Consider the following 16771-nt stretch of genomic DNA (forward strand, 5'->3'; position numbering starts at 1 on the left):
AACCTATTTTAATTGTGGAAAAGGATTTTAAGAGATCACTCACCTCACCATGAGAAATGTATATTTAATTCTGCTTAAGGAGTATTTGACAATTAATTACTCCAAAGCATATCTCTTGAACTAAAATATTCATAAATGACAGAAAAACAGCATAAACAAAGTCCAACACTTATTCCTTTCCCTGAATAACCCCGTATGTGTACAGTGTGTTATTTGTGCCTCTGTGAACGTGACAATATATATCTTTGCTTTTCAGAAGACATCTATTGAATATTTGTTATTTCACAATATTTTTCATTTCACCATAATAAAAATTTTGCGTCTTAGAACAGGTTGATAAAGGTGGCACCTCAGTCTTTTAAGATTCATATTATTATTCTAGACGAAAGTATAGCCACACTGATGACTTCAACCTATATTTTAAAGAACAAATGAAATTGAACATTGGTATTTTAGCTGGCGAGTATGACTAATAGTTTTACCTTTTTTTTCGTTATTTGTTTGTCTTGTTAAATCCATGAGGGTCTCTCTTTTTTTTTTTTCCTTAGAATAATGTGTTGAACTTTGTAAACATTCCCAAACGTAAAAAATCGAATTATGAACTTCCGTATAACAGTCATCTTGATTCATAAAGTATGCTTCATCTGCCCATTTTATTTTTAGTTTTTCGTTGAAGTGCTTTAAAGCTAATCGCAGACATTATATCATTTCACCCATATGGATTGTTCTTTTTCACATGAATACAGTGTCATTTTCACACCAGACAAAATGAACACTCGATGGTACAATACCAGGCCATATACACATTTTACAAATTTTATTAGAAGTATCTTCTGATGTCATTAAAATTTGTTTGAATCAAAATTCACACATTTGGTTGTTTGAGGTAATTTATTTTTTTATTGATCAGATTTTAAAATCCCAGTTACCTATGTGTTGAAAAGGTAGAATTTTATTTTAAAAACCAACCAACAAAACCCACTTTTTCTGCTTCATTGAAAGACAAAGCAAAATGTGCTATAAGAGCAATGATAAATGAAATACATAACAGCACCTGACAAAAAATTTTTTGCTTCGAATAGAAAAATCCCTTCTTCTTAAGCATTACTACTCCAATAACCTGTATTAGTTTTTAGTAAAGCCCTTAGTATTTGGTAAGATTTAATGAGGATGGTCTGATTTAACTTGTACGAAATAGGATCCTTTAAAAAGTGTCTTTAGTACCAATTTGGAGCCATACAGATAGCTTTTATTGTAAGAAAGCATGAACCTGCCAAAATGTGAAACTTTACAGTTGAGCATGCTTGGTTTCTAAGCTGTCGTCTTCCTGTAACCTTGCCTGGACCTAAACAAATTGGCACCTGCCTTGGTTTCTATGTCTGTGGCTTTTGACTTTTTTTTTTTTTTTACCTCTAACTAAAGTAAGAACTGTATAATAATTTTTTTACATTAAGATCTGATAATGCACACACAGAGACACAGATGCACCTCAAGTAGATGTTTCTTAAAGAACTACTTACACTATGTTTGAAGCATGGTGATATTTTCTGTTCCATTCTATTTCGTATTTCTTTAAAAATTCAGGGTGCCACCCACTGAATTGATTCTATGAATTAGTTTGGAAAACACTTGGCATAGTGCTTAGGAAGCATAAGCTCTAGCATCAAAGGGACCTGGATTTAAATATCAGCTCTATTAGTTACTAGCAGCACATCCAGACAAAAAAATCTATACCTTTGTGGGAAGGTATGGGTTTTCTGCCCATTTTTTGAATGACGTGTGCCAAAAGTGTATTTTATTTACGTAACATCTGCCTAGCGGTTACCCATGTGCCAGGGACAGTGTTTTACAGCACTCCGTTTTAGATCCTAATAAACAGCTCTATGAGTTAACACTACTGTCGATTTCATCTTACAGATGAAGAAACCGAAGCAGGTTAATTAACTTGCCCATGGTCACACGTCTAGTAAGTAACAGAGCTGGGATTTGAACTTAGGAAGTCTGGCCCCAGGCTCCAGGCTCTTAACCACCATGATATTAATTATAATATCATCTCTTATAACAAACTATAAGTCAGTAAGATTTTTTTTATTAAGGTGTAATTGACGTTTTACTACTTTTAGGTATATAACATAGCGAGCGATTCAGTATTTGCATGTACTTCAAAGTGATCATGACAATAAGTTTAGTTAACATTCATCACCATACTTAGTTACAGAACTTTTTTTTCTTGTGATGAGAACTTGTAAGATTTACTAAGGCAACTCTCAAGTATGCAATACAGTATGGTTAACTATAGTTGCCATACTGTACATTACATCGCCGTGACTTATTTTATAATTAGTTTGTACCCTTTGACCACCTTCACTCATTTTTGCCCACCCCTGCCAACCTCTGTTCTGTATGTCTAAAAGATTAGTCTTTTGTTTTCTTCATAATTAGGTGACTGCTAGCTGTTTTAATCTGTATCCCCAATGATAAAGTTGGATTTTCAAAGTTTAACAGTGTTTCAGGAATTTGTCCCAGAATGCTATCTTTCCAGGTACAATGCATATCTTAAATGGAAAAATAGAATTATATGAATGGGTTAGGTATTTTTAACTTCCAGTGGTGATTATGAATTATAGATTACTTTTACATAAGTTGCACTGGACTAGGAGTCAAAATAATGTAGGTTTGGGCTTCCCTGGTGGCGCAGTGGTTGAGAGTCCGCCTGTTGATGCGGGGGACACGGGTTCGTGCCCCGGTCCAGGAAGATCCCACATGCCTCCGAGCGGCTGGGCCCGTGAGCCATGGCCGCTGAGCCTGCGCGTCTGGAGCCTGTGCTCCGCAATGGGAGGGGCCGCAGCAGTGAGAGGCCCGCGAACTGCAAAAAAAAGGAAAAAAGAAAATAATAATATAGGTTCAAGTTCTAATTCTTCTGTTTTCTAGACACATGAGTTGGGGCAAGTCACCTACCCTCTCTACCTTTGTTGCCCACCATCTGCCTATTCTAAATGATGTTTGGAGGTGCTTTTTAGAAATGTAAGATGCTTCTTGTTCAAATTACTTGGCAACGTGTAGATTATCAGGAGCTGACTAGTTTGGAAAAATCATTCTGTTCATTTTGTGTTTAGACTTGGAAAAAGTGATCTCTGTGCATGTGAATTACGCATACAAGCTAAATGTATTCCCAGTATTTAGTAGACAGCAAAATAAAATGTAAAGTTCAGTGTATACTCTAGAGACCATGTTAAAATTATATATTCCTTTTAAGAAAAGCTGAATGACATTTAAATGACATTTTTCTGTTCTACAGAAACCAAAGGCAAATACCAAAGTAATTTGTAAGCGTTGCAAGGTAATGTTGGGAGAGACTGTGTCATCAGGTAAGAATTTCATAATAAAAAAGCCAAAATGATTGCCTTCTTGTTAAAAGAAAAAAACAGTAGAAGGAGATTTTTATAGGAAATATATAGGAAAGATAGATGACTAATACATGTTGTAGAATTGATGCTTTTAAAAATAGAAATCAACTAATATATCATCCAGTATGCCAAGAAGTTTGTGTATTTTGACCTTTGTAAGTACATAGTACTGAGTTTTAAGCATTAAGAAGTTGGGTCATTTTCAGTATTTCATATCTTCTTTGTAGATATAAAGCAATAGTATAAAGCTTGTACTTGGGTCTATCTTAAAGAAGATTGGAGCTTTTTTCTTAATACAGCTCCTCAGTCAGAAGAATTGGTTGCCAGAGATGATGGAGGAGATGCTGGCTGTTGTGTGCCTCAGGGCTGTGTTTTGAGGCTTGGAGGTTGGGGGTGCAGAGAACCTGTTGAAACATTCTGAGTTTTATACTCTCTTCCTTGTTCTTTTTTCCAATAGTGTTAATTATATTTTACATAAAGCCTATGTTATACGACTTTCCAATATAATAATGAAATCCTGATAATTAAAATGCATCACTCTTTAAAGATATGGTTTAAAAATGTCTAGAGAGCTACAGCATGCTGTGTTAGCTTTGTGGGTGAAGAATAATTGTTTTTAATAGAATTAATTAGAAGATGTGAGTTAAGTGAAACTATTGTACTCAAGGGAAGGCAGATGGTGGCATTTTTTTTGTTTGTTTTTTAAGACCATCAGAGTCTCATAACTTGCTCTGAGAGAACAGAAAAGGAAGAATGAGTAGTAGTAAAGGATGCCACCCTCAATGTCATTTTTGGAGAATGAAAACAAGTCCCTTAAGCAATGACTTAGAAAATCTTAAGGCTTCCAGTTTAAATAAGGGTGAATTGATTTTTTTCATACTTTTCTCCCCTCCCTGAAGCCCAGTTAAAATGTCAGTTAAGGAATAAAAAAAAAAGGACATCCACAGAGACAAAGAGAAATGGGGAGGAGGCAACAGTGATGTGAACTAGAGGTGTAAGCAGACTTCTTTTGGAAGCTGTAGAGCTGAGACGGGTAGGAACACACTTGACAGTGTGGAGGAAGCTGCAACCTTGGTGTCTGCAGAAGACCATTTAGATAAGGAGTGAACCAGTTCTCACTGTAGATCCCCAGAACTGGCCAGAGTTTAGAGGTAGCAGGCAAGAGGGACAAGGGACTGAAAGCGGGATGATTAATGCAAAGTTTGTATGTGGAGCCATAAGATTCCTAAGACTCTTTCTCCGCTTGCAACTTGCTTATGCCCTCAAGGTAGGAGATTGGAGCAGCCTTTCTTGGAATAAGGGAATGGAAGTGTACTAACCAGAGAAAAGATCTGCAGACACTGATTCTCAGGGGTCATGTAACAACAAAAAAAATGAGCTTATATTCAGCCATGCTACTCTCAACAAGCCTTATATCTACACACAAGAGCTCCCTCTCAGCATTTTACTACCTTACACTTAAATCTGAATAGATTGCTGAGAATCAGTAAATATTAAAAAGAGTCCAAAGCAAATAAATAAGTAAACAGAGTAGACGCATTGAGAAGAAACAAATTATTTATAAAACAGAAGAAAATCTTTTAAAAAACCATAATAAATGTCCTTGGAGAAATGAAATAATATTATCTCTATAATTCAGAGAATGTCGAATTAAAGATGTAGTAGCTTGAAAAAACTAACCAAAGGCCTGGAAAATGAAATTAAGGAACTATTTCAGAAATCAGGACCAAAAGACAGAGGTTGAAAATTGGAAAGGAAATTTCAAAGAAAAGATCATGTAAGTTTCCTGAGGATAGGAATATTGTCTATCTCATTTCTCAGGATAACCACAGCACCTAGATCAATATCTGGCACATAGTGGGTACCCAGTAAATATTTGTTGAATGAGTGAATGAGTTGAGCCTTTTAGGGCATCTGACATCTAGCTAGGAGAAATTCTAGAAAGAGAGAATAGAGACAACAGGGTGGGGGAAATTATCAAGGAACAGAAATACCAAAAACACATTAAAAAGGTATTTCCCAGAGCTAGGGCTTAAGTTTCTCAACTGAAAGAGCCCACTAAGTGTCTCATATAATTAATGGAGGGGTGACAGGGAAGCTACTTAAAGCCACGTAATTGAGTGATTTCCAAACGCCAAGGGTGAAGTTTCTAGAGAGAAAAAAGCAGGTAATGTACAAAGGATTAGGAATTACAATGGTGCTGAACTTCTTAATAGCTAGAAGCCAATGAAGAATGCCCTCATAATTTAGAAGGAAAAAGATGTTCAACCCAGAATAATTCAATAGACAGTCAAACTGTCAGTCAGGTGTGAAGATTATAAATACATATTTGGAAATACAGGGTCTCAAAACATGGACCTCAAAGTTACATTTTCCTTAGGAATCTACCATAGGGTATGCATCACCAAAGCTAGGAATTTAACTTCAAAAGAGAAAGTGTGGGATTTGGGGAAACAGATTGTCCAACACAGGAGAATGAGGTAAGGAAGTCCCAGGGTGAGGGATGTACAACAGGCATTACAGCCTGGATTGAAGCAAGGGGAGAGAAACTGTAATAAAGACTTTTTCAGTTATACACTGAAACTGGTAAATTTGTTGAGTTGTTTGACTACATGTAGCAAATAATCTTGAGACAAGCCATTTCATCATATGGGAAGAATTAACTAAAGGTGTTTGGAAAAACTAAACACACGAAAAAAGAAAGCAGTTACGTGCTTCAGGAAAACAGAAGATTGAACAAAAAAGGAAGCACTTCCATGGTATCATTATGGTCACAATAATGTGAACACTGATTATCAATTTAACCAAAAATCTTTATGATGTAATATATAAGTATATTAGGAGGTCATTGTATGTGAATATGTGTATGGGGTGATGTAAGGGAGCTATATCCACATCTACTCTAAAAGTAAATTAGTAGGACTCTAATCCCAAAAATGGTGGCATAAAGAGAATGGATAGTTCTACGCTGTAGGAAACAAGTACTGAACTGTACAAGTTCAGAAGAACAGCTACTAGAAAATAACCAAAATGAAGCAATGATTTGAGAGGTGTAGTTATCAAAAACTGCTACTGCCTTGGGTTAGAATGGCAAATTTGTGACCTTTTTTTGCTTGGGATCATGGACATACTTCACACGCCCCCCCAAACTTGGGCAGGAGAAAAAAAACACAGCTTTATTATCTATAGGTGGTAGGTTTGGTTCAGGGTAGGCAAAGGAGAAAGTAGAAATTTAAGAGGGATATTTTGGAAGCAAGAGGGCCGTGGAGGGGCTGAGCTGATAACTTCTTAACCCGGCTCTGGCTGACTGCAAAACTATATGTGCATACAGTAGATGCCAGGGAGTCCAATAAGAATTGAAAGCTTGGGGAGACCAGAAAATTTGCTGTGCCTTTGATTGCATTCCTCAATTCACACACAACTCGGGCAGCAGAAGATGGAAGCCTTAATGGCTTGAGGCATTTGAGCAGAACCTCTCCCCAAATCTGCGGTCGATCAAACTGTGCAGAGACAGTGAATACTCTCTAGGGAGTCAGGCTAAACAAAACAGGACTGAGCAGAGACATTAGTGACTACACACTGTGGGAAGACATATTTCCCGGTTTAAGTCGAAGCTTGGTAATTGACCTATAAACCAATTACCCTTAAAAGGACAAAGCAAGGGACTTCCCTGATGGCCCAGTGGTTAAGAATCTGCCTGCCAGTGAAGGGGACACGGGTTCGGACACAGGTTCGAGCCCTAGTCCAGGACGATCCCACATGCCATGGAGCACCTAAGCCCGTGCACCGTAACTACTGAGCCTGCACTCTAGAGCCCACGAGCCACAGCTCCTGAGCCTGCGTGCCACAGCTATTGAAGCCCACACACCCTAGAGCCTGTGCTCTGCAACAAGAGAAGCCACTGCAATGAGAAGCCCGTGCGCCGCAACGAACAGTAGCCCCCACTTGACACAGCTAGAGAAAGCCCGTGCACAGCAATGAAGACCCAACACAGCCAAAAATAAATAAATAAAAATAAATTTTAAAAAAAAAGGACAAAACAAAATCCAGAATTGGTACGATGTATTACATACAATGTCCTACTTTCTTACAGAAATTATTAGCCATGCAGAGAAAGAAAAAGGAGTGACTCATACTCAAGGAAAAAGCACGACTCAATAAATAGGTGCTGAGTAAGCACAAATATTAAATTAGGAGACAAAGATGTTGAAGTAGCTAATTATAAATATGGCAAAGAATTAAAACAGAAAACCTCTTGAGTGAACTAATAGCAAATCTCAACAAATTGGAAACTTCAGAGAAAGAACCAGTTGGTAATTACAGAGCTGAAAAGTCCAGTAACAAAAGAAAAATTCACTAGATTACTAAAACCTCATATTTGAGGTGACAGAAGAAAAAAAATGTTGAACTTGAAGATAGATGAATAGAAATTAACCAATCCAAAGAACAGAGAAAAAAAATCTCAAAATGGAGAGAATGTCAGATTTGTGGAAAAATATTAACTGTTTCAATAAATGTGTAAGTGAAGCTTTAGAAGGTGACAAGAAAAAGAAAGGGTCAGGGAAAAAATGTAGGAAAAAAATGGCTGAAATCTTGTCAAATTTGGTGAAACATTTTAACTTTTGGGTCCAAGAACTGCAGTGAATCTCAAGTAGGATAAACACAAAGAGCATTTCACCCAGGCACGTTGTGGTCAAAATGATAAAAGCCAGAGGTAAAGAGAGAATCTTGAAAGTAGCAAGAGAAAACAAAGCATCACATATAGGGATTAAGCATTAAGGCCAACTTCTTATAGAAGTAATGACGGCCAAAATACACTAAAATGAGATATTCAAAATGCTGCGGGAGGGGCTTCCCTGGTAGCGCAGTGGTTAAGAATCTGTCTGCCAATGCAGGGGACACGGGTTCGAGCCCTGGTCCGGGAAGATCCCACATGCCACGGAGCAACGAAGCCCATGTACCACAACTACTGAGCTTGCGCTCTAGAGCCCGTGAGCCACAGCTACTGAGCCCACGTGCCACAACTACTGAAGCCCACATGCCTGGAGCCCGTGCTCCACAACAAAAGAAGCCACGACAATGAGAGGCCCACCCACCGCAAGAAAGAGAAGCCCCCTCTTGCTGCAACTAGAGAAAGCCCGTGCGCAGCAACGAAAACCCCACACAGCCAAAAATAAATAAATAAATTTATTTTTAAAAAATGCTGGGGGGAAAACAAACAAAAACACCTTTCATCTAATCTTTTTCCAGCAAAGCTCTGCTTCAAAAATGAAGGCAAAATAAAGACATTTTTCTATAAACAGATGGAAATAATGTATTACTAGCAGACAATGCTAAGGAAAGTTCTTCAGGCTGACAATGCTAAGGAAAGATATGGTAATTGGAATCCATAGGAAGGAATGAAGAGCAAGATAAATGGAAAATATGTGGGTTAATTAGCACAAAAGCAAACTCAAAAGAGGTTAGCATAAAATTGAAAAACACCTTTTCCCTGCCATTTTCCAGTTCTTTAAAAGTAGAACTTTTGATTGCTTTGAGAAGTAAGGACGGAAGTCAAAGACTACACAAAGTAAGAACCTAGCAGGTGACTGTACAAAAATATGAGAGCCTGAATGGCTGTACCATTCACCTTCACACAGTAAAGGTGAATCAGAAGTGAAACAAGCCTGTGGAATTACAGGCAAGTATCAGTTCTTTGGGACATTAGGAATTTCAGAACTTAGTCTGCGTTGGCCTAGACATAATGCCATGAGCCTGGGAAAATCAAATGCAAATCACCTCTGGAGGAAAATACTTTCATTATAAAACTCATGTTATTCCCACAAATAATTTGGCAAGTACAGTGTTTACCATACAACCAAACATAAATAAGTACACAAGTAAACAACATCCATCCACAAGAACTAACAAAAATAGCAAACAATAGAAACAGACTTATGTTATTGGAATTATCAGATGTAAACTGTAAAACAACCATGCTTACTATTTTTAACAATACAAAAGACAGATTTGAAGATATCAAAAGGAAAAGGAAACTATAACACTAAGCATATTTGGAAAAGAATTTCTAAAAAATTCTAAAAAATTTCTGAAAACTATAATTGAAATTGAAAACTCAGTGGGTAGTTTAACAGCAGGTTAGGTACAGCATGGAGAACGATTTAATGAACAGAAGATAGATGAGAAGAAAAATCTGTAATCCAGCACAGAGACACAAGAAGGTAAAAAATATAGAAGAGAGAGTAGGAGACATAAAACACAGAGGAGATCTAATGTATGTTTAATCAGACTTCTAGAAGGAAAAGAGAAATAGAATAGAGCATAGGCAATATTTGAAGAGATAATTGCTGAGAATTTTGCAAAAATGATGAACAACAGTTGGTAGTTTGAAGTCCAATGAATTCTACTTAAATGAGGCCCAAGTAAGAGAAATAAAAAGAAGTCTATAGCTAGACACATCAGTGATATGGCAGAAAAATTAAAAAAAGAAAAGAAAATCTTAAAAGTAACCAAGGAAAAATGACATCACCTTCAAAGGAATAACAGAAATGGAGGTTTGAAGACAGTGGAATGAAGTGGAATAATAGTGTGCACAAAGGTTAAAGACTGCTAACCTAGGATTTTATATCAGGAGAAAATGTCCTGATATGAAAGAATCAGGACAAAGATAAATATATTCTCTGTCAAACAAAAGCTAGGATAATTCAATTCTAATGGTTTGGTTTCTTATGAAAAGAAATTTTACCTGTATATTAAGTAAAAGAAAACGATCCCAGATAGAAGGTCTAAGTTCAAGAAGGATTGGTAAAGAAAGTGGTAAATATGTGGGTGACACTAAATGAATATTAACTGTGTAAATCAATAACACCTTGTGGGATTAAAATTGTGGAATTAAATTATAGTTTAACAACAGCTGGGACAAAAGGGATCACTTTATAATGTTCAGAGGTTCAATTCTGCATCTAATAACATGATTTCAAAATAGTAAAGTGAAAAATTGGACTTCAAGGGGAAATGTATAAATTCATCATCATAACTTGAGATATATAATAATCTGTTAAACTTTTAAATTTGTTTTTTTACCTTTTTCTGTGTGTTTTACTGAGCAGTTGTAAACATTTGTAGAAAATCTACAAGGAACAACTTTCCATCTTATTAAAACAATTAAAAAATTGTTAGCACACCATTTTTAATGACTGTATATGATTCTCTTGCCTAAATGTATAGTTGTTTATTTAATCCAACCATCCTCAATTTTTAGAAATTTCAGTATTTTTCTATTAATATTATAAGCCCCTTAATAGATAAATGTTACAGATATCTGTGAGTATTTCTTTGAGATAAATTTTTAGGCATTTAATTATGGTGTCAAAATGTATAAACATTTTTAAGGCCTTCACCAAATGGCTTTCCGGAAATTTATTTGCACTCCTGACAGCAGAATGTAAGCGTATCCAATTCTCCATATCTTCATTGCTGCTGCACTTTATCATTCAGAAATATTTTATTTATTTGATGCTGAAAAATATTTTAATTTCCATTTCATTACTAGCGAGTGAATATTTTCCATGGATTTTTTAAAAAATCCAAAATGGTTATGTTTATATTCAGTTCTATTAAATATTTAGTTTACTGTTTAAATTTTCCTGTAAATGAAGGACTCAGATAACCAGATTTGGTAACAATTGTACATTAATTGACTCAGTGAGATTCTGGGTAGATATCAATGTGAGGTTCACAGCTTCTGTTCATGGGCTTTAGAATACTGTGATTAAAAAGCCTTTTTCAGTGACTCCTAGTTTTGTGGCTACTCTGTAGAAAGGAGGGAACCAAATGACTAATTTTTAGGTGAGTGGGCTTTGCCTGTGATGTGACTAGTTATTATGACCTTGCATACGTGTGCAAGGCTCACCTGGCCACGTGCTCTTCTAAAACAACACCGAGTTACCTGAAGTCTCAGACTGTCTCCTTGTAGCCATCATTGCTTTGTCTTCTGACACTGAGTCATTTTTGGAAAAGTTTTACTAGATGGTAATTGGACCAGTATAACGAATATTTGGTTTGGAATGTCTTAATTTGGAACCAGCATGTCCACAATAGAAATATTAATGTGTTGGGGGGATCTTTTAATATTCTTATTTTTTGTTTCTAGAAACCACGAAGTTTTATATGACAGAGATAATTATTCAGCCATCTGAAAGAAATTTTCCCATCATACCAAGGTACAAATAGCTGATTAAGTGTGTTCTGTAATTTCACATGTAAGGAAAGATAGGTATTTGGGAATTATTAATTATAATTATTTATTGTAAGTGATTATTTGGGAATTCATTTTTATTTATACCCCTCTTTGTTTGGAAAGGAAAAATAAACGTCTTTGGAAAGGTTTTTAGGTAGTGGAACCAAACCACAGATATGAAAGATTTGAGGATTTATTTATGGTTTGCTTGCATAATGGTATAGACAAATGTGCTCTTATAAATCTTCTAGTTCTGAAAGTTTTTTGTGTTTCTTTTTTTTTTTTTCTCTGCGGTACGCAGACCTCTCACTGTCGTGGCCTCTCCCATTGCGGAGCACAGACTCCGGACACGCAGGCTCAGCGGCCATGGCTCACGGGCCCAGCCGCTGTGCGGCATGTGGGATCTTCCCGGACCGGGGCACGAACCCGTGTCCCCTGCATTGGCAGGCGGACTCTCAACCACTGTGCCACCAGGGAAGCCCTGTGTTTCTTTTTATGTGCTAGATACCCAAGGTTTTATGATATAATCACTCATAGGTTTTTGAGTAATTATTTCTGGTTTTAATTTAACTTACTTGAAACATGGGTTAGTTTTCAAATGACTTGTGTGTTTTTAAAAAGAATGTTACTTAGCCACTCAATCCATTAGTGTTTCTTTTCTTAGAATCTTTTTAGTCTTGCAAATGAAAGTTAACTGTAGTTATGTCTTTATTTCAGCTAATTTATTGATGTCTAAAAATTATGGCTCTCTGAATATAACCTTGAACTTTATCCTCCTATAAATACTTTGATTCTGTACCTCAGATCTGACACTCTGAGGGAATACAAATGGAAAACATTGGAGATAATACTGTCTAATGTTTGGGAGGAAATTTCTTACCTTCTTTTTTAACTTATTATTCACTGTTGAATGTGCCACAGCACAAATGGATTATTGACTTGTCTAACAGTATTTTTTTATTCAGTGGGGGGAATAGTTAGGTTTGGGGTGGAAAATGTATTAAGGATCAAAGAATGGGTTATAGAAAGACTGGTGCAAGCACAAATACATTACAGTCGATTAAAATTAGCACAGGTTGTGAGGGGATGGACAGCATATAGAAAAGTCCAGCATGCACCCACCTCTGCCTTATAGGTGCCCTGTGAGTATTTAGACTTATTACGAGAGGCACATTGTGAAAACTGGTTTGTGTTCAAACAGGTCTCAGTTTGTACAGAGCGTTATTGCCCAGTGCCTGGTGGAACTCTCCTCTGCTAGAAGCACTTTTAGATTCACTCTTCAAGGACACGACGGCAAAGCGTACATCTTGGTAAGAAATGATTTCACCCAGCTTTTTGTAGCCTAGTAATCCCGGGTCTCAGAAATTCTTTGGTTTTTGTCATTCTTTTTTCTTAATTCTCGGGTCTAGAAAATAAATGATGAAAAATTGAGTTTTTAATCTCAGTTTAATTCACAAATCAAGTCCCCTTAATTGGACAAGTGATTTAAGTGCCTCTGCGTGCTAGGTACTAGGGATTTAGAGACAACTACAACCTGATTCCTCGGTAGAAGCTCATGCCACAAAGTGAAGTTTTTCTACTCTTAGTTTTCAATGGCTTTCTTGGTCAGCGTAACACAATTCTGTCTTTCTCACTTTTTTCCCCATTTGATACTCTTATGGCTAAAATACGTTCTGCTGCTCCTGTTTTTGTTTTTATTGTTTTGTGTGTGTGTGGTAAGAACACCTAATGTGATCTACCCTCTTTACAGACTTTTCAATGCACAATACAGCATTGTTAGTTACAGACGCAGTGTTGTAGAACCGGTCTCTAGAACTTACTCACCTTGCCCAACTAAAACTTTATACCCTTTGATTAACAACTCCCCATTCTTCCCTCCCTCCAGCACCTGGCAACCAGCATTCTGCTTTCTGCTTCTGTGAGTTAGACTATTTTAGATTCCTCGTGTAAGTGGAATCATGTATTCTTATCCTGCTGTGTCTGACTTGTCTTATTTATCATAATGTCCTTGAGGTTCATCTGTACTGTTGCATATGACAAGATTTCTTTCTTTTTAGAGGCTAAATAATATTCCATAGGGTGTATGTACCACATTTTCTTCATCCATTCATCACTGGTGGACAGTTAGGTTGTTTCTGCATCTTGGCTATTGTAAACAGTGCTGCAGCGAACATGGGAGTGCAGAGATCTCTTTGAGATCCTGATTTCAGCACTTGGATGCTTGAGAAGTAGTAGCAAGTTTTGGAGAAAAGCCTCCGCAGTTAGCAGAATCATCCCCTACACGTACCACAAGCATTTAATATTAAACTGCTCCTGTCAAAAATAATGTTCTGCAGAAAACAATTGGGGACGTAATGTGAAAATCCAAGATCGAGGGCCCCCGTCTCTTCTCTGCCTCCACACCTGCTTTATTCAACCAGTAAACATATATTGAGTACTTCTTATTTGAAAGACACTGTCCTGGGTGCACAAGATAGAACCAAAAATGCCTTTGAGGACCTCGCAAGCTAATAAGGGAGCATGGTAGCTAAAAGGAGAGAGGGATTGAAGTGATTATTAGGTGTTGCTTTGTGGCTGTCCATCCATCACAGGGACCCCATGCTTCTCTAATTCCAGATAATTTCTACTCAAAGCTGAAATATTTTCTAACTCAGGTTGATACTAAGTATACCTCATAGTCCTAGTCTGAAATCAGTCTTTTTTTTTTTTTTCACCTTTTATTTCGGCCGTACTGCACACCTTGCGAGGTCTTAGTTCCCTGACCAGGGATCAAACCCGTGCCCTCTGCACGTGGAAGTGCGGAGTCCTAGCCACTGAGCCACCAGGGAATTCCCTTAATTTCCTTTTATTGCAAAGTTTTCGAGTTGAAAATCAGGAGTAGGAACTTTTTAAACTTACTACTAATGTCTATTTAAATTAAAAAAAAATTTTTTTTTGTAAAAGTAATACAGTCTTGAACCACATTCTGACAGCATGAAGAACATAAAAGAAGTGGTAGCTCCCCTGTCCTGTCCCCTCTTCTGCCCCGCTGTGTCATACCATCCGGAGGTAATCATTAACAGCCTGACATGCGTACTTCATCATTCTTTTCCCTGTTTACAGTTCTGTGTACATACGCCCACAGGTATTTGTAAAAATAACAATAATGATGTGATTCGCATTGTTCTTTAACATGTGTTCTTCACACAACCAGGTATCGTGAGGCTTGTTTCTTTGTTAGTGTAAATATGGATTGGACTCTTCCGAATGAGTAGAATTCCACTGTATGGCCGGTAAAGACAGTGCTGCAGGGGAAATCCTCTTTGCACATGTATTTTAGTACTTCAGAAACAGATCTTTCTCATCTTATGCAGTATTGGAATTTGTGTACTTGAAACTCTGATATTTTATATCACCTCTAAAAAGTTGGACTAATTTATCCCTTGTGAACATCCTTTATCCCTTATAGACATTCTTTTTTTTTTTTTTTTTTTTTTGCGGTACGCGGGCCTCTCACTGTCGTGGCCTCTCCCGTTGCGGAGCACAGGCTCCGGACGCGCAGGCTCAGCGGCCATGGCTCACGGGCCTAGCCGCTCCATGGCATGTGGGATCTTCCCGGACCGGGGCACAAACCTGTGTCCCCTGCGTCGGCAGGCGGATTCTCAACCCCTGCGCCACCAGGGAAGCCCCCTTATAACATTCTTGGTGCCTCCGCCCAGGTCCCCTCTCGTTGGCTGGTCCCCCCCCTTTCCCATTGCTGAGAATGTTGCCTGCTCACGGCTCACGGTCACCCTCTTCTCCAGAGACTTGTCCCATCCTGACAGATGCTGCCTGGCCCGGGAGTTTCCTGTCCTCCGCCGTCCCCCCACCCCTGCCCTACTCAGCCCACTGCCGATGACCTGACCCTGGGCTACAAAACCTGCCATCTCCTGTCTCAAGATGGGACAGACTCTGTAGGTGGAATTCAGGCTTCAGAGCTCCCTGTGAGATCAGGCTGAGTCCACATTGTTGGCTACCCTGCCTTATCTTCTTGCCCTCTCTCCCTTTCTCCTGAGAGTATTTCCTCAGTGAATCAGCTGTGTCCAAATCCCAAAATAGTCTTCCATGAGCAACGTGTGGGAATACCTGCTCCAAACCCCTCTTCTGAGCTGACTGTTATCAATCTTTTTGTATTTGCCAATCTGATAAGTGAAAAGTGGTGGCAAAGAATTTTGCATTTCCTTATTACTAGTTATGTTAACATTTTAATATATTTATCACTTATTTTTTCTGTTTATATTCTGTTCAGTTCTGTTCATATTCTTCGCCTGTATTTCTCTTGGGCTGTTTTTTTTTTTTTTTCTCTTATTGATTGCTAGGAGCTCTATAGATTATGGATCATAACTTTGTATGTATTAAATATTTTCTCCTAATCAGTTGTCTTTTCTTTAAAAACTTTGTGTTGTCAGTGGCTCTACCAAAGGTTATACTTTGAAAGTCTTACCCTACTTAAAAGTTATATATGTGATATTTTTTCTGGTGTTTTATAGTTTTGTCTTTTTTTAATGGTTTTGTTTTTGTTTTTTTGAGTGGTGGTATGAGGTCTGAATAGGGTTGTGATATTCTTGTACTTGGACTTTTCTCTCCATGTCTTTAGCTATGGCTTTTAAACTCAGACACTTTGGTGATTGAAGCTTTGGAAAGTTCCACAAGTATCAAAAAATTCCCTCTGTTGGAAGACTTATTGAAGGCCGATTCCAGTTCTGCCTGGAATGCTGTTAAGGTCCTCTACCAGCCATGCATCAAAAGCAGGAATGCAGAGTAAGTCATCCTTTTGTTCTCTCCCTCCACATTGGTTTTCGTTTCTGTTGCCACATTGGTGTTAAGACATTAAGGAATTAAATGGGACTGTACCACTTCCCTACTTGATGCTCTGGCAATCATACTGCTACCCATTGTGCTTTAAAAATGGGTTGAATCATTACAGGTCATTCATGCTAATGTGCAGAAAGCTTGCTTTTACTGAAAATAATTGGTCTTTTTTTTTTGTAATCTCAGCTGTCTGTACATATGGCTGCAGGACTAAATCAGGCTTCAACAGCTATGACTATTTACTGATAAACACTTTCCAGGCATTGGGATACAGTTGTGAACAAAACGCAGCCCC

At 37.7% G+C, this 16771-nt stretch overlaps 1 protein-coding gene across 2 annotated transcripts in view; it reads left to right on the plus strand.

Moving 5' to 3' along the window:
• Positions 1-16771, plus strand: part of UBE3D (ubiquitin protein ligase E3D) — a 344514-nt gene that overhangs the window by 26512 nt on the left and 301231 nt on the right. For both annotated transcript variants that reach the window (XR_004352625.1, XM_032651947.1), the window contains exons 5-8: positions 3299-3368; positions 11560-11629; positions 12848-12956; positions 16262-16425. Coding sequence is in view for 1 of the 2 variants with exons in the window: in XM_032651947.1 (XP_032507838.1) it covers positions 3299-3368; positions 11560-11629; positions 12848-12956; positions 16262-16425 (413 nt within the window). In the remaining variant the exon portion in view is untranslated. The remainder of the gene's footprint in view (positions 1-3298; positions 3369-11559; positions 11630-12847; positions 12957-16261; positions 16426-16771) is intronic.

Source organism: Phocoena sinus, chromosome 12 (genome assembly GCF_008692025.1).
Source record: "Phocoena sinus isolate mPhoSin1 chromosome 12, mPhoSin1.pri, whole genome shotgun sequence".
NCBI lineage: Eukaryota > Metazoa > Chordata > Mammalia > Artiodactyla > Phocoenidae > Phocoena > Phocoena sinus.